The sequence below is a fragment of the Oncorhynchus masou genome, chromosome 5 (assembly GCF_036934945.1).
Source record: "Oncorhynchus masou masou isolate Uvic2021 chromosome 5, UVic_Omas_1.1, whole genome shotgun sequence".
In the NCBI taxonomy this organism is placed as follows: Eukaryota; Metazoa; Chordata; class Actinopteri; order Salmoniformes; family Salmonidae; genus Oncorhynchus; species Oncorhynchus masou.
This window is the reverse complement of record NC_088216.1, coordinates 10301081-10316103: the sequence shown is the minus strand read 5'-3', so window position 1 is coordinate 10316103 and position 15023 is coordinate 10301081. Positions and strand designations below refer to the sequence as shown.

Sequence of the window (15023 nt, the reverse complement as noted above, 5' to 3'; positions counted from 1 at the left end):
TTACCAGGACAACGCTAGCCCTTCCTCCCTCCTGGAGTCCCCGCGTCGTGCCTCTCCTGGTAGCACCTTACTGCTGGGCAGGAAGAGGTTGTCTGTGCTGCTGGTGGACTGCAGGAAAACAACGGGGCTGAGTGGAACTGTGAGAGGAGGAGAAGAGATGAAAGGATCAGATTTAACTCATCAAAGTAAGTGCTGTAGTTTAGTTTGAACAAATGAAATAGATCTGGTATCTGTTACCAGGACAACCAGCAGAGTTCTGTTAGTTTTGGGGCAGCAGGTAGCCTTAGTTAGAGCGTCGGGCCACTAACCGAAAGGTTGCTAGATCGAATCCCGAGCAGACAAGGTAAAAATCTGCCGTTCTGCCCCTGAACAAGGCAGTTAACCCACGGTTCCTAGGCCGTCATTGTAAATATTATTTTGTTCTTAACTGACTTGCCTAGTTAAATAAAGGTTAAATATAAAATAACAATAACAATAGACTGGTACCAGGACAACCAGCAGAGTTCTGTTAGTTGACAGGAAGATAGACTGGTGTCTGTTACCAGGACAACCAGCAGAGTTCTGTTAGTTGACAGGAAGATAGACTGGTGTCTGTTACCAGGACAACCAGCAGAGTTCTGTTAGTTGACAGGAAGATAGACTGGTATCTGTTACCAGGACAACCAGCAGAGTTCTGTTAGTTGACAGGAAGATAGACTGGTGTATATGGATGTTATGAATATCATAACACTGAAAAAGGATTCTGCCAATGAAAAGAGAGAAACCAATAGACCATATAAAACCTTGATGAAAGTTAGCTTTGGAGAGAAACCAATAGACCATATACAACCTTGATAAAAGTTAGCTTTAGAGAGAAACCAATAGACCATATACAACCTTAATGAAAGTTAGCTTTAGAGAGAAAACAATAGACCATATACAACCTTGATGAAAGTTAGATTTAGAGAGAAACCAATAGACCATATACAACCTTAATGAAAGTTAGATTTAGAGAGAAACCAATAGACCATATACAACCTTAATGAAAGTTAGATTTAGAGAGAAAGTTTCAAAAGGAGCATGTTTTACAAAAACATTTTCTCAACATTATGGATGTTACATTGTGTGTCCCAGTCAACCCCCCTATCATTACTAGACTCTAGAACATACAAACTAAACTCAAGACACTTCAATGTGGTCTGTATTGCTTCATTACCATCTGATCTACAGAACTTGTTAAAAAAGGCAAATCTATATTTTAAACAAGCTCCGTACACCTTTTCTAAAAGCCATGAAATATGATTGAATGAAAAGCATTTTTTGTGAGACTTGGCCTCCGTCTCTATAATGGACAAAATTAATTTCATTTCCTACTTTATCAGGTCAAATGAAGGCTGAACTCCAACATACAGACTTTAAAAAACATTGTTTAATATATATACTATATAGACCTTAAAGAACATGGTTTAATATATATACTATATAGACCTTAAAGAACATGGTTTAATATATATATATACTATACAGACCTTAAAGAACATGGTTTAATATATATATATATACTATACAGACCTTAAAGAACATGGTTTAATATATATATACTATATAGACCTTAAAGAACATGGTTTAATATATATATATATACTATATAGACCTTAAAGAACATGGTTTAATATATATATACTATACAGACCTTAAAGAACATGGTTTAATATATATATACTATATAGACCTTAAAGAACATGGTTTAATATATATACTATATAGACCTTAAAGAACATGGTTTAATATATATACTATATAGACCTTAAAGAACATGGTTTAATATATATATATACTATACAGACCTTAAAGAACATGGTTTAATATATATATACTATATAGACCTTAAAGAACATGGTTTAATATATATATTACTATATAGACCTTAAAGAACATGGTTTAATATATATACTATACAGACCTTAAAGAACATGGTTTAATATACATACTATATAGACCTTAAAGAACATGGTTTAATATACATACTATATAGACCTTAAAGAACATGGTTTAATATATATATACTATATAGACCTTAAAGAACATGGTTTCATTTGGAAATGACTCACTTTATTTGTTCATATGTAACTGACGCCGGTGTGCTGCTAACAATTTAGCTTCCTCGAGTGTCCCTGTCCCCTCAAACTATTGATTATCTGCTTCTCAACACAATGAACCGATTGAAGCAAAAGGTACCAGTTGGTTAGGTCCATCTGTGACGTTTCAAGCTGTGGGGTGAGTTTACGGCACGTTCTCACCTCCGTTACACATGTTCAGGTTGACTTTTTTTGTTCAGGTTGACCATATACACTACCAGTCAACTACTCATTCAAGGGTTTTTCTTCCTTTTTACTATTTTCTATATTGTAGAATATTCGTTTTTACTATTTTATAAATTGTAGAATAGTAGTGAAGACATCAAAACTATGAAATAACACTTATGGAATCATACAGTAACCAAAAGTGTAAATGAACGCTGCCTCACCATCACACAATTACAGTTGTTGTTTACACAACCAAAAAACAGTCGATTACAAATCTGGATCTGGATCAAGTGGGAATAATTGTTTTTGCTAACATTTCGCTCCGTCATTATATGGGTATATAATATATGGGTACGCAACCTAAAAAATAAAAGCCTTTTGGTCCTAGACTTGGCGCTCCGGTACCGCTTGCCGTGCGGTACCAGAGAGAACAGTCTATGACTAAGGTGGCTGGAGACTTTTTTTTTCTGGCCTTCCTCTGACACCGCCTGGTATAGAGGTCCTGGGTGCCAGGAAGCTTGGCCCCAGTGATGTACTGGGGCCGTACGCACTAGCCTCTAGTGCCTTGCGGTTGGAGGCCGAGAAGTTGCCATACCAGTCAGTGATGCAACCCGTCAGGATGCTCTCGATGGTGCAGCGGTTGAGGATCTGAGGACCGATGCCAAATCTTTTCAGTCTTCTGAGGGGGAATAGGCTTTGTCGTGCCCTTTTCACGACTGTCTTAGAGTGTCTGGACCACGATAGGTTGTTGGTAATTGTGGACACCAAGGAAATTGAAGCTCTCAACCTACTCCACCGCAGCCCCGTCAATTAGAATGGGGGTGTGAAAGGTCCTCCTTTTCCTGTACTCTACAATCATCTCCTTTGTCTTGATCACGATGAGGGAGAGGTTGTTGTCCTGGCTCACACGGCCAGGTCTCTGACCTCCTCCCTATAGCCTGTCTCGTCGTTGTCGGTCATCAGGCCTACCACTGTTGTCATCGGCTAACTTAATGATGGTGTTGGAGTCGTTTCTGGCCATGCAGTCATGAGTGAACAGGGAGTACAGGAGGGGACTGAGCACTTACCCCTTAGGGGCCCCCATTTTGATGATCTCAGTGGCGGATGTTGTTACCTATTCTTACCACCTGGGTGCGGCCCGTCAGGAAGTCCAGGATCCAGTTGCAGAGGGAGATGTTTAGTCCCAGGGTCCTTAGCTTAGTGATGAGCTTTGAGGGCACTGTTGTATTGAACTGTAGTCATTGAATAGCATTCTCACAGAGGGGGTCCTTTTGTCCAGGTGGGAAAAGAGTGTGTGGAGTACAATAGAGATGGCATCATTTGTGGATCTGTTGAGGCGGTATGCAAATTGGAGTGGATCTAGGGTTTCTGGCATAATGGTGTTGTGATCCATGACCAGCCTTTCAAAGCTATTTATGGTTACAGACGTGAGTGCTACGGGTCGGTTGTCATTTAGGCAGGTTACCTTAGTGTTCTTGGACAAAGGGACGATGGTGGTCTGCTTGAAACATGTTGTTACTACTACAGACTCGGTCAATTTTTTTCCGGTTCCGGGTTGGAGCGAGCGGTCGCATCTACACTTCGGTCCGCAGGTAGTATAACTTTTCATTACATTTCATTATAGTACAACGGTTTGATTTGTCTAATCTTAGCAATTTCTTCTTAGCTAGCTACATAGCTACATAGCCGTCTTTGTATCAAAGATAATTGCGTAATTATCGTATTTTGTCGTCCTAACGTAGTCTACACTGTTATCTGCCCAGCAGCTAGCTAACGTCCACTAGCACAGCAGCTAGCTAACGTCCACTAACGTCCACTAGCACTGTAGAAACTATTACACTCAACGACTCGATTAGTGTAGTGTTAGCTAGCTACATAGTTGTCTTTGCTGTCTTCGTATCCAAGGTAATTGTGTAGTTTAGAGTGTGTAGACTTAGAGTGATTATCTTAATTTACCGAGGTTAGCTAGCCAGCTATTTGTCGTCCTTAACGTAGGAGTCACTGCTAGCTAGCTAGCCAACAGCTAGCCAACGTCTTCCGAATTGAACTTCAACAACCCGGTCAACATTCCGCCTCGCTCCACATGTAGTATCACATTTTCATTTCACTTCATTACAGTACAACGGTTTGATTTGTTTGATCGTAGCTAGCTAGCTACATAGCCGTCTTTGTATCTAAGACAATTGTGTAGTCTGGAGCGATTTTCTAGGTTAGCTAGCCAGCTATTGTCGTTCTTTTAACGTAGCGTTACGTAATCAACACTGCTAGCTAGCCAGCTAGCCCCGAATAGCAGCACTGTAGAAACTATTACACTCGACGGAACGACTTGATTAGTGTATTGTCAACAACGTAGCCACTGCCAGCTAGCCTACTCCAGCAGTACTGTATCATTTCAATCATTTTAGTCAATAAGATTCTTGCTACGTAAGCTTAACATTCTGAACATTCGATAAGTGTAGTCCACTTGTCATTCCAATCTCCTTTGCATTAGCGTAGCCTCTTCTGTAGCCTGTCAACTATGTGTCTATCTATCCCTGTTCTCTCCTCTCTGCACAGACCATACAAACGCTCCACACCGCGTGGCCGCGGCCACCCTAATCTGGTGGTCCCAGCGCGCACGACCCACGTGGAGTTCCAGGTCTCCGGTAGCCTCTGGAACTGCCGATCTGCGGCCAACAAGGCAGAGTTCATCTCAGCCTATGCCTCCCTCCAGTCCCTCGACTTCTTGGCACTGACGGAAACATGGATCACCACAGACAACACTGCTACTCCTACTGCTCTCTCTTCGTCCGCCCACGTGTTCTCGCACACCCCGAGAGCTTCTGGTCAGCGGGGTGGTGGCACCGGGATCCTCATCTCTCCCAAGTGGTCATTCTCTCTTTCTCCCCTTACCCATCTGTCTATCGCCTCCTTTGAATTCCATGCTGTCACAGTTACCAGCCCTTTCAAGCTTAACATCCTTATCATTTATCGCCCTCCAGGTTCCCTCGGAGAGTTCATCAATGAGCTTGATGCCTTGATAAGCTCCTTTCCTGAGGACGGCTCACCTCTCACAGTCCTGGGCGACTTTAACCTCCCCACGTCTACCTTTGACTCATTCCTCTCTGCCTCCTTCTTTCCACTCCTCTCCTCTTTTGACCTCACCCTCTCACCTTCCCCCTACTCACAAGGCAGGCAATACGCTCGACCTCATCTTTACTAGATGCTGTTCTTCCACTAACCTCATTGCAACTCCCCTCCAAGTCTCCGACCACTACCTTGTATCCTTTTCCCTCTCGCTCTCATCCAACACTTCCCACACTGCCCCTACTCGGATGGTATCGCGCCGTCCCAACCTTCGCTCTCTCTCCCCCGCTACTCTCTCCTCTTCCATCCTATCATCTCTTCCCTCTGCTCATACCTTCTCCAACCTATCTCCTGATTCTGCCTCCTCAACCCTCCTCTCTCCCCTTTCTGCATCCTTTGACTCTCTATGTCCCCTATCCTCCAGGCCGGCTCGGTCCTCCCCTCCCGCTCCGTGGCTCGACGACTCATTGCGAGCTCACAGAACAGTGCTCCGGGCAGCCGAGCGGAAATGGAGGAAAACTCGCCTCCCTGCGGACCTGGCATCCTTTCACTCCCTCCTCTCTACATTTTCCTCCTCTGTCTCTGCTGCTAAAGCCACTTTCTTCCACTCTAAATTCCAAGCATCTGCCTCTAACCCTAGGAAGCTCTTTGCCACCTTCTCCTCCCTCCTGAATCCTCCCCCCCTCCTCCCTCTCTGCAGATGACTTCGTCAACCATTTTGAAAAGAAGGTCGACGACATCCGATCCTCGTTTGCTAAGTCAAACGACACCGCTGGTTCTGCTCACACTGCCCTACCCTGTGCTCTGACATCTTTCTCCCCTCTCTCTCCAGATGAAATCTCGCTTCTTGTGACGGCCGGCCGCCCAACAACCTGCCCGCTTGACCCTATCCCCTCCTCTCTTCTCCAGACCATCTCCGGAGACCTTCTCCCTTACCTCACCTCGCTCATCAACTCATCCCTGACCGCTGGCTACGTCCCTTCCGTCTTCAAGAGAGCGAGAGTTGCACCCCTTCTGAAAAAACCTACACTCGATCCCTCCGATGTCAACAACTACAGACCAGTATCCCTTCTTTCTTTTCTCTCCAAAACTCTTGAACGTGCCGTCCTTGGCCAGCTCTCCCGCTATCTCTCTCAGAATGACCTTCTTGATCCAAATCAGTCAGGTTTCAAGACTAGTCATTCAACTGAGACTGCTCTTCTCTGTATCACGGAGGCGCTCCGCACTGCTAAAGCTAACTCTCTCTCCTCTGCTCTCATCCTTCTAGACCTATCGGCTGCCTTCGACACTGTGAACCATCAGATCCTCCTCTCCACCCTCTCCGAGTTGGGCATCTCCGGTGCGGCCCACGCTTGGATTGCGTCCTACCTGACAGGTCGCTCCTACCAGGTGGCGTGGCGAGAATCTGTCTCCTCGCCACGCGCTCTCACCACTGGTGTCCCCCAGGGCTCTGTTCTAGGCCCTCTCCTATTCTCGCTATACACCAAGTCACTTGGCTCTGTCATAACCTCACATGGTCTCTCCTATCATTGCTATGCAGACGACACACAATTAATCTTCTCCTTTCCCCCTTCTGATGACCAGGTGGCGAATCGCATCTCTGCATGTCTGGCAGACATATCAGTGTGGATGACGGATCACCACCTCAAGCTGAACCTCGGCAAGACGGAGCTGCTCTTCCTCCCGGGGAAGGACTGCCCGTTCCATGATCTCGCCATCACGGTTGACAACTCCATTGTTTCCTCCTCCCAGAGCGCTAAGAACCTTGGCGTGATCCTGGACAACACCCTGTCGTTCTCAACTAACATCAAGGCGGTGGCCCGTTCCTGTAGGTTCATGCTCTACAACATCCGCAGAGTACGCCCCTGCCTCACACAGGAAGCGGCGCAGGTCCTAATCCAGGCACTTGTCATCTCCCGTCTGGATTACTGCAACTCGCTGTTGGCTGGGCTCCCTGCCTGTGCCATTAAACCCCTACAACTCATCCAGAACGCCGCAGCCCGTCTGGTGTTCAACCTTCCCAAGTTCTCTCACGTCACCCCGCTCCTCCGCTCTCTCCACTGGCTTCCAGTTGAAGCTCGCATCCGCTACAAGACCATGGTGCTTGCCTACGGAGCTGTGAGGGGAACGGCACCGCAGTACCTCCAGGCTCTGATCAGGCCCTACACCCAAACAAGGGCACTGCGTTCATCCACCTCTGGCCTGCTCGCCTCCCTACCACTGAGGAAGTACAGTTCCCGCTCAGCCCAGTCAAAACTGTTCGCTGCTCTGGCCCCCCAATGGTGGAACAAACTCCCTCACGACGCCAGGACAGCGGAGTCAATCACCACCTTCCGGAGACACCTGAAACCCCACCTCTTCAAGGAATACCTAGGATAGGATAAACCAATCCTTCTCACCCCCCTTAAATGATTTAGATGCACTATTGTAAAGTGGCTGTTCCACTGATGTCAGAAGGTGAATTCACCAATTTGTAAGTCGCTCTGGATAAGAGCGTCTGCTAAATGACTTAAATGTAAATGTAAATGTGGACAGGTTGAAAATGTCAGTGAAGACATTTGCCGTTGGTCAGCGCATGCTCGGGGTACAAGTCCTGGTTATCCGTCTTGCCCTGCGTCCTTGGGAATGTTACCCTGTTTAAATGTCACATCACTCACATCAGCTGCGGCAAGGGTGATCACAGTCGTCCGGGAACAGCTGATGCTCTCATGCATGCTTCAGTGTTACTTGCCTTGAAGCGAGCATAGAAGTAATCTAGCTCATCTGGTAGGCTCGTGTCATCTATATATATATATATATATCTATATATATATATATATCTATATATATATCTATATATATCTATATATATCTATATCTATATATATCTATATCTATATCTATATATATCTATATATATCTATAGGCTCGTGTCATCTATATATATATATATCTATATATATCTATATCTATATATATCTATATATATATATCTATATCTATATATATATATATCTATATATATCTTTACCCTGCTAGTAAAATTCCTTCTCTCGCTCCCTCTCATATACAGTGCCTTGCGAAAGTATTTGGCCCCCTTGAACTTTGCGACCTTTTGCCACATTTCAGGCTTCAAACATAAAGATATAAAACTGTATTTTTTTGTGAAGAATCAACAACAAGTGGGACACAATCATGAAGTGGAACGACATTTATTGGATATTTCGAACTTTTTTAACAAATCAAAAACTGAAAAAGTGGGCGTGCAAAATTATTCAGCCCCTTTACTTTCAGTGCAGCAAACTGTGTTTGAGGCAATCAGTTGTGTTGTGACAAGTTGGGGGGAGGGGGGGGTATACAGAAGATGGTCCTATTTGGTAAAAGATCTAGTCCATATTATGGCAAGAACAGCTCAAATAAGCAAAGAGAAACCACAGTCCATCATTACTTGAAGACATGAAGGTCAGTCAATCCGGAAAATGTCAAGTTTCTTCAAGTCGCATACAAAAAAAACAACATCAAGCACTGACACTGGCTCTTATTACTTTAAGGACAGGAAAGACCCAGAGTTAATTCTGCTGCATTAGAGTTACCAGCCTCAGAAATTGCAGCCCAAATAAATGCTTCACCGAGTTCAATTAAGAGACGCATCTCAACATCAACTGTTCAGACGAGACTGCATGAATCAGGCCTTCAAGGTTGAATTGCTGCAAAGAAACCACTGCTAAAGGACACCAATAAGACGAGACTTGCTTGGGCCAAGAAACACGAACAATGGACATTAGACCGGTGGATATCTGTCCTCTTGGTCTGATCAGTCCAAATTCGCAATCTTTGGTTTCAAACGCGGAATAGGTGAATGGATGATCTCCGTATGTGTGATGGTATTTGGGTGCTTCGCTGTTGACTCTGTCAGTGATTGATTTAGAAGGCACACTTAAACAGGTTGGCTACCACAGGATTCGGCAGCGATACGCCATCCCATCTGGTTTGGGCTTAGTGGGACTTTCATTTGTTTTTCAACAGGACAATGACACAAAACACCTCCAGGCTGTGTAAGAGCTATTTGACCAAGAAGGAGAGTGATGGAGTGTTGCATCAGATAACCTGGCCTCCACAATCCCCCGACCTCAACCAAATTGAGATGATTTGGGATGAGTTGGATCGCAGAGTGAAGGAAAAGTAGCCAACATGTTCTCAGCATATGTGGGAACTCCTTCAAGATGGTTGGAAAAGCATTCCATGTGAAGCTGGTTGAGAGAATGCCAAGAGTGTGCAAAGCTGTCATCAAGGCGAAGGGGGGGCTACTTTTGAAGAATTTAATATATATTTTGATTTGTTAAACACTTTCGATTACTACCTGATTCCTTTATGTTTATTCATAGTTTTGATGTCTTTACTGTTATTCTACAATGTAAAAGTAAAGAGAACCCCTTGAATGAGTTGGTGACTCCAACATTTTGACTGGTACTGTATATAAAAGTCCATGGCAACAGCTCCAGTGGACATTCCTGCAGTCAGCATACCAATTGCCCGCTCCCTCAGAGACCTGTGGCATTTCTGTGTGACAAAACTGCACATTTTCGAGTGGCCTTTTATTGTCCCCAGCACAAGGTGCACTTGTGTAATGATAATGCTGTTTAATCAGCTTCTTGATATGCCACACCTGTCAGGTGGATGGATTATCTTGGCAAAGAATACAACTTCAGTAACAGGGATGTAAAATGTACAATTTTGAGAGAAATACATTTTTCGTACGTATGAAAAAATTCTGCAATCTTTTATTTCAGCTCATGAAGCAACACTTTACATGTTGCGTTTATATTTTTGTTCAGTGTAGTTACTATCAGTTTTAGAGACATATGATGATGTCATAGTGAATCCATGTGAATGAACAAGCCCTTTCAGACTTTATAATATGGCTGTATATAAACTTACTATATATAGTTACTATCAGTATTTATAATATGGCTGTATATAAACTTACTATATATAGTTACTATCAGTATTTAGGAACATCTACCCAAAATGTTTCACCTTCTTATTTTTCACTTTACCCCAAATATGACATCAGCGCTAGTCAAAATGTTGAAAATCTGAACGTTTAAATAAGAAATAGGTCCTTTTAAACAGCATGTGTCGAACCCTTTCAACAACGGGGAGATGTTGCTGATGTGCTTTTGCCTCCAAATGTAAAAACAAAAACAAAAAACCCCACAAAATTACTTCTTTAGTTATTTTATGTTTAAAGAAGTGTGTAGGTCACATTCTGTATCATACAGCTATGAAAGTTGTATATTTAGAACCACCTGGTCAATTGGAATCCAGTGACGTCTGTGTCTTCAGTGTCTTGAGTGTCCTAGAACTGTTTAGTTAACTGAAGGTTGTATATTTAGAACCACCTGCTCGATTGGAATCCAGTAATGTCTGTTTCATAGAACTGTTTTGTGAAACATAGAACTGACTTCTAATAAAATATTATTAGTAATTACCAGGAAGGTAAATCACACCAAGATTGTTCAAATTGGCCTCAGATTATTGAGGGATCTGATTAGGATTTTACCCTCGTAGCAAGTTCGTTTTGTCATGTGGAGGTTTTGTTCAGGTCTCTATTTAAGTGAACACTCTGTCTTTGGCAGGAGAAAGACCAGACTCAGAGGAACCAGAGCCAGTGAAGTCCAAACCAGCAAGGCAACACCTCTGCTCCCAGTGTGGAAAGAGTTTTAACCAGAAAGAGCACCTGAAAAAACACGAGAGAATACACACGGGGGAGAAGCCTTACCACTGCTCCCAGTGTGGAAAGAGTTTTACCCAGAAAAGCAACCTGAAAAAACACGAGAGCATACACACAGGGGAGAAGCCTTTCCAATGCTCCCAGTGTGGAAAGAGTTCTGCTCACTTATGTAAACTGAAAACACATCTGAGAATACACACGGGGAGAAGCCTTACCACTGTTCCCAGTGTGGAAAGAGTTTTGCCCACTTATGTAACCTGAAATCGCATGAGAGATTACACACAGGGGAGAAGCCTTACCCCTGCTCCCAGTGTGGAAAGCGTTTTACCCACTCATGTAACCTGAAAACACATGAGATATTACACACAGGTGAGAAGCCTTACCCCTGCTCCCAGTGTGGAAAGAGTTTTGCCCACTTATGTAAACTGAAAATACACCAAAGAATACACACAGGCGAGAAGCCTTACCAATGCTCCCAGTGTGGAAGGAGTTTTACCCACTTATGTAACCTGAAAAGACATGAAAGATTACACACAGTCTGAACAGTAGAACATAGGATAGATGTAGGCTGAACATTTTTAGAGAAAAAAGTCCTTGGTCCTAGGGGGAAGATCAGCTTTAATATTGAACTTAGATTGTAGTTTCCATCAATGTAATTGTCTACTTCATTTCTAATCCCCCATATATGTTTTTGTGTATATATATAATATGTGTGTGTATGTAAATACTGAACAAAAATATGAACACAAAATGTAACAATTTCAAACATTTTTACTGAGTTAAAGTTCATATTAAGGAAATCAGTCAATCGAAATAAATTCATTAGAGGCCGAATCTATGTTTTTCACATGACTGGGAATACAGATATGCATCTGTTGGTCACAGATACCTTGAAGAAATGGTAGGGGCACGATCAGAAAACCAGTCAGTATCTGATGTGACCACCATTTGCCTATAGTTGATTGTGGCCTGTGGAATGTTGCCCCACTCCTGGGTAAAATGATCTGTTTAAGTCATTAGTAAAGGGCAGATCGTTGAAGACTACAATTATATTTTTTTGCGTTTTCTATATCCTGTCAATCATTTATTCCTTCATAAACAGAAGACATATGAACGTAAACACGTGTGCAAGGGCCCCTCTAGGTTCACAACCTCTTGACCATTGTGGTGGAATTATTGTAATCAACATTTCTTCAAAACAAGTAAACTTCGTTATTTAATTACTGCAGTAATGGAGCTGGTCGGTCATCACCCCTGGAGGTGATCACTGAGAACTGAGAAAATGATCTGGTTTGAGCCACAGCGTTTTATAGCGAAGTCTATCCTCCTTCATCCTCCTTCATGTCTACATGACAAACACCAGATGTATGGAATGGGTCACAAGGTTAAGACAAGTCTGAAAGATACTTAGAATTCACAGCAGACAGTATCTGTTGTAACAACTCTCCCCCCCAACTCCATCCTGGAGCCATCTCCCCCTGGTACCCCAACTCCATACTAGAGCCATCTCCCCTGGTACCCCAACTCCATACTGGAGCCATCTCCCCCTGGTACCCCAACTCCACACTGGAGCCATCTCCCCCTGGTACCCAACTCCACCCTGGAGCCATCTCCCCTGGTACCCCAACTCCATCCTGGAGCCATCTCCCCCTGGTACCCAACTCCATACTGGAGCCATCTCCCCCTGGTACCCAACTCCATCCTGGAGCCATCTCCCCCTGGTACCCCAACTCCATACTGGAGCCATCTCCCCCTGGTACCCAACTCCATCCTGGAGCCATCTCCCCCTGGTACCCAACTCCATCCTGGAGCCATCTCCCCCTGGTACCCAACTCCATCCTGGAGCCATCTCCCCCTGGTACCCAACTCCATCCTGGAGCCATCTCCCCCTGGTACCCAACTCCATCCTGGAGCCATCTCCCCCTGGTACCCCAACTCCATCCTGGAGCCATCTCCCCCTGGTACCCAACTCCATCCTGGAGCCATCTCCCCCTGGTACCCCAACTCCATCCTGGAGCCATCTCCCCCTGGTACCCAACTCCATCCTGGAGCCATCTCCCCCTGGTACCCAACTCCATCCTGGAGCCATCTCCCCCTGGTACCCAACTCCATCCTGGAGCCATCTCCCCCTGGTACCCCAACTCCATCCTGGAGCCATCTCCCCCTGGTACCCAACTCCATCCTGGAGCCATCTCCCCCTGGTACCCCAACTCCATCCTGGAGCCATCTCCCCCTGGTACCCCAACTCCATCCTGGAGCCATCTCCCCCTGGTACCCAACTCCATACTGGAGCCATCTCCCCCTGGTACCCAACTCCATCCTGGAGCCATCTCCCCCTGGTACCCAACTCCATACTGGAGCCATTTCCCCCTGGTACCCAACTCCATCCTGGAGCCATCTCCCCCTGGTACCCAACTCCATCCTGGAGCCATCTCCCCCTGGTACCCCAACTCTATCCTGGAGCCATCTCCCCCTGGTACCCAACTCCATCCTGGAGCAATCTCCCCCTGGTACCCAACTCCATACTGGAGCCATCTTCCCCTGGCCCCCAACTCCATCCTGGAGCCATTTTCCCCTGGCCCCCAACTCCACACTGGAGCCATCTTCCCCTGGCCCCCAACTCCACACTGGAGCCATCTTCCCCTGGCCCCCAACTCCATCCTGGAGCCATCTTCCCCTGGCCCCCAACTCCATACGGGAGCCATCTTCCCCCGGTACCCAACTCCATCCTGGAGCCATCTTCCCCTGGTACCCCAACTCCATCCTGGAGCCATCTCCCCCTGGTACCCAACTCCATCCTGGAGCCATCTTCCCCTGGTACCCAACTCCATCCTGGAGCCATCTTCCCCTGGTACCCAACTCCATCCTGGAGCCATCTTCCCCTGGTACCCAACTCCATACTGGAGCCATCTCCCCCTGGTACCCCAACTCCATCCTGGAGCCATCTCCCCCTGGTACCCCAACTCCATCCTGGAGCCATCTCCCCCTGGTACCCCAACTCCATCCTGGAGCCATCTCCCCCTGGTACCCAACTCCATCCTGGAGCCATCTCCCCCTGGTACCCAACTCCATCCTGGAGCCATCTCCCCCTGGTACCCAACTCCATACTGGAGCCATCTCCCCCTGGTACCCCAACTCCATCCTGGAGCCATCTCCCCCTGGTACCCAACTCCATACTGGAGCCATCTCCCCCTGGTACCCAACTCCATCCTGGAGCCATCTTCCCCTGGTACCCAACTCCATCCTGGAGCCATCTCCCCCTGGTACCCAACTCCATACTGGAGCCATCTCCCCCTGGTACCCAACTCCATCCTGGAGCCATCTCCCCCTGGTACCCAACTCCATACTGGAGCCATCTCCCCCTGGTACCCCAGTACAGAAACATTAACTCATGCTCTGGAATGCGGTATCACCCAAAGACATCGTAGATCTTCTAGAGGTCCATCCTCAGTAGAACACACACAGATGAGCGTTCTAACAACCCCTCTATTCTGTTGCATAAATCAACCATTTGATGCAATAACAGCATTATAACATAATCTAGTCATTTCCACCGTACCATTACATCTGGATAGCTGAGAACTTCACTGTTTAGGTCTGTTTAGGTCTTCGTTAAAGGGGACATCTTAAAGATTACAAATGACCCTTTCAAAGACTGAGACATCCCCTGGACACTCTTTATTTCAAACATATTTTACTTCAAACACATTTCTTTAAGCTCAACAAGGTTACGTCACACCACATCAATGACCAGGACATTACTTTTTTTTAAACTTCAAACCTGTTTTACTACAACGAAACAGCTGCACTATAAAGTCACAATCACACATTAAATATGGTGAGAACATCCGGAGATGATGTCATGAACAGGTCAACGAGAGGACAACCAAAGGACATAGAAATCACTTTCAGACAGCAACGTCGACCATATTCTCTTCCACTAACAAAAACCTGGTTGA

General features: G+C 45.3%; 1 protein-coding gene across 1 annotated transcript in view; it reads left to right on the top strand.

Annotated features, from left to right (window-relative positions):
- The window catches only part of LOC135525867 (gastrula zinc finger protein xFG20-1-like), a 33991-nt gene that overhangs the window by 1387 nt on the left and 17581 nt on the right, over positions 1-15023 (top strand). Inside the window, 4 exon segments of the mRNA XM_064953809.1 lie at positions 8-185; positions 10970-11260; positions 11263-11600; positions 13562-13847. Coding sequence (XP_064809881.1) covers positions 8-185; positions 10970-11260; positions 11263-11600; positions 13562-13847 — 1093 coding nt within the window.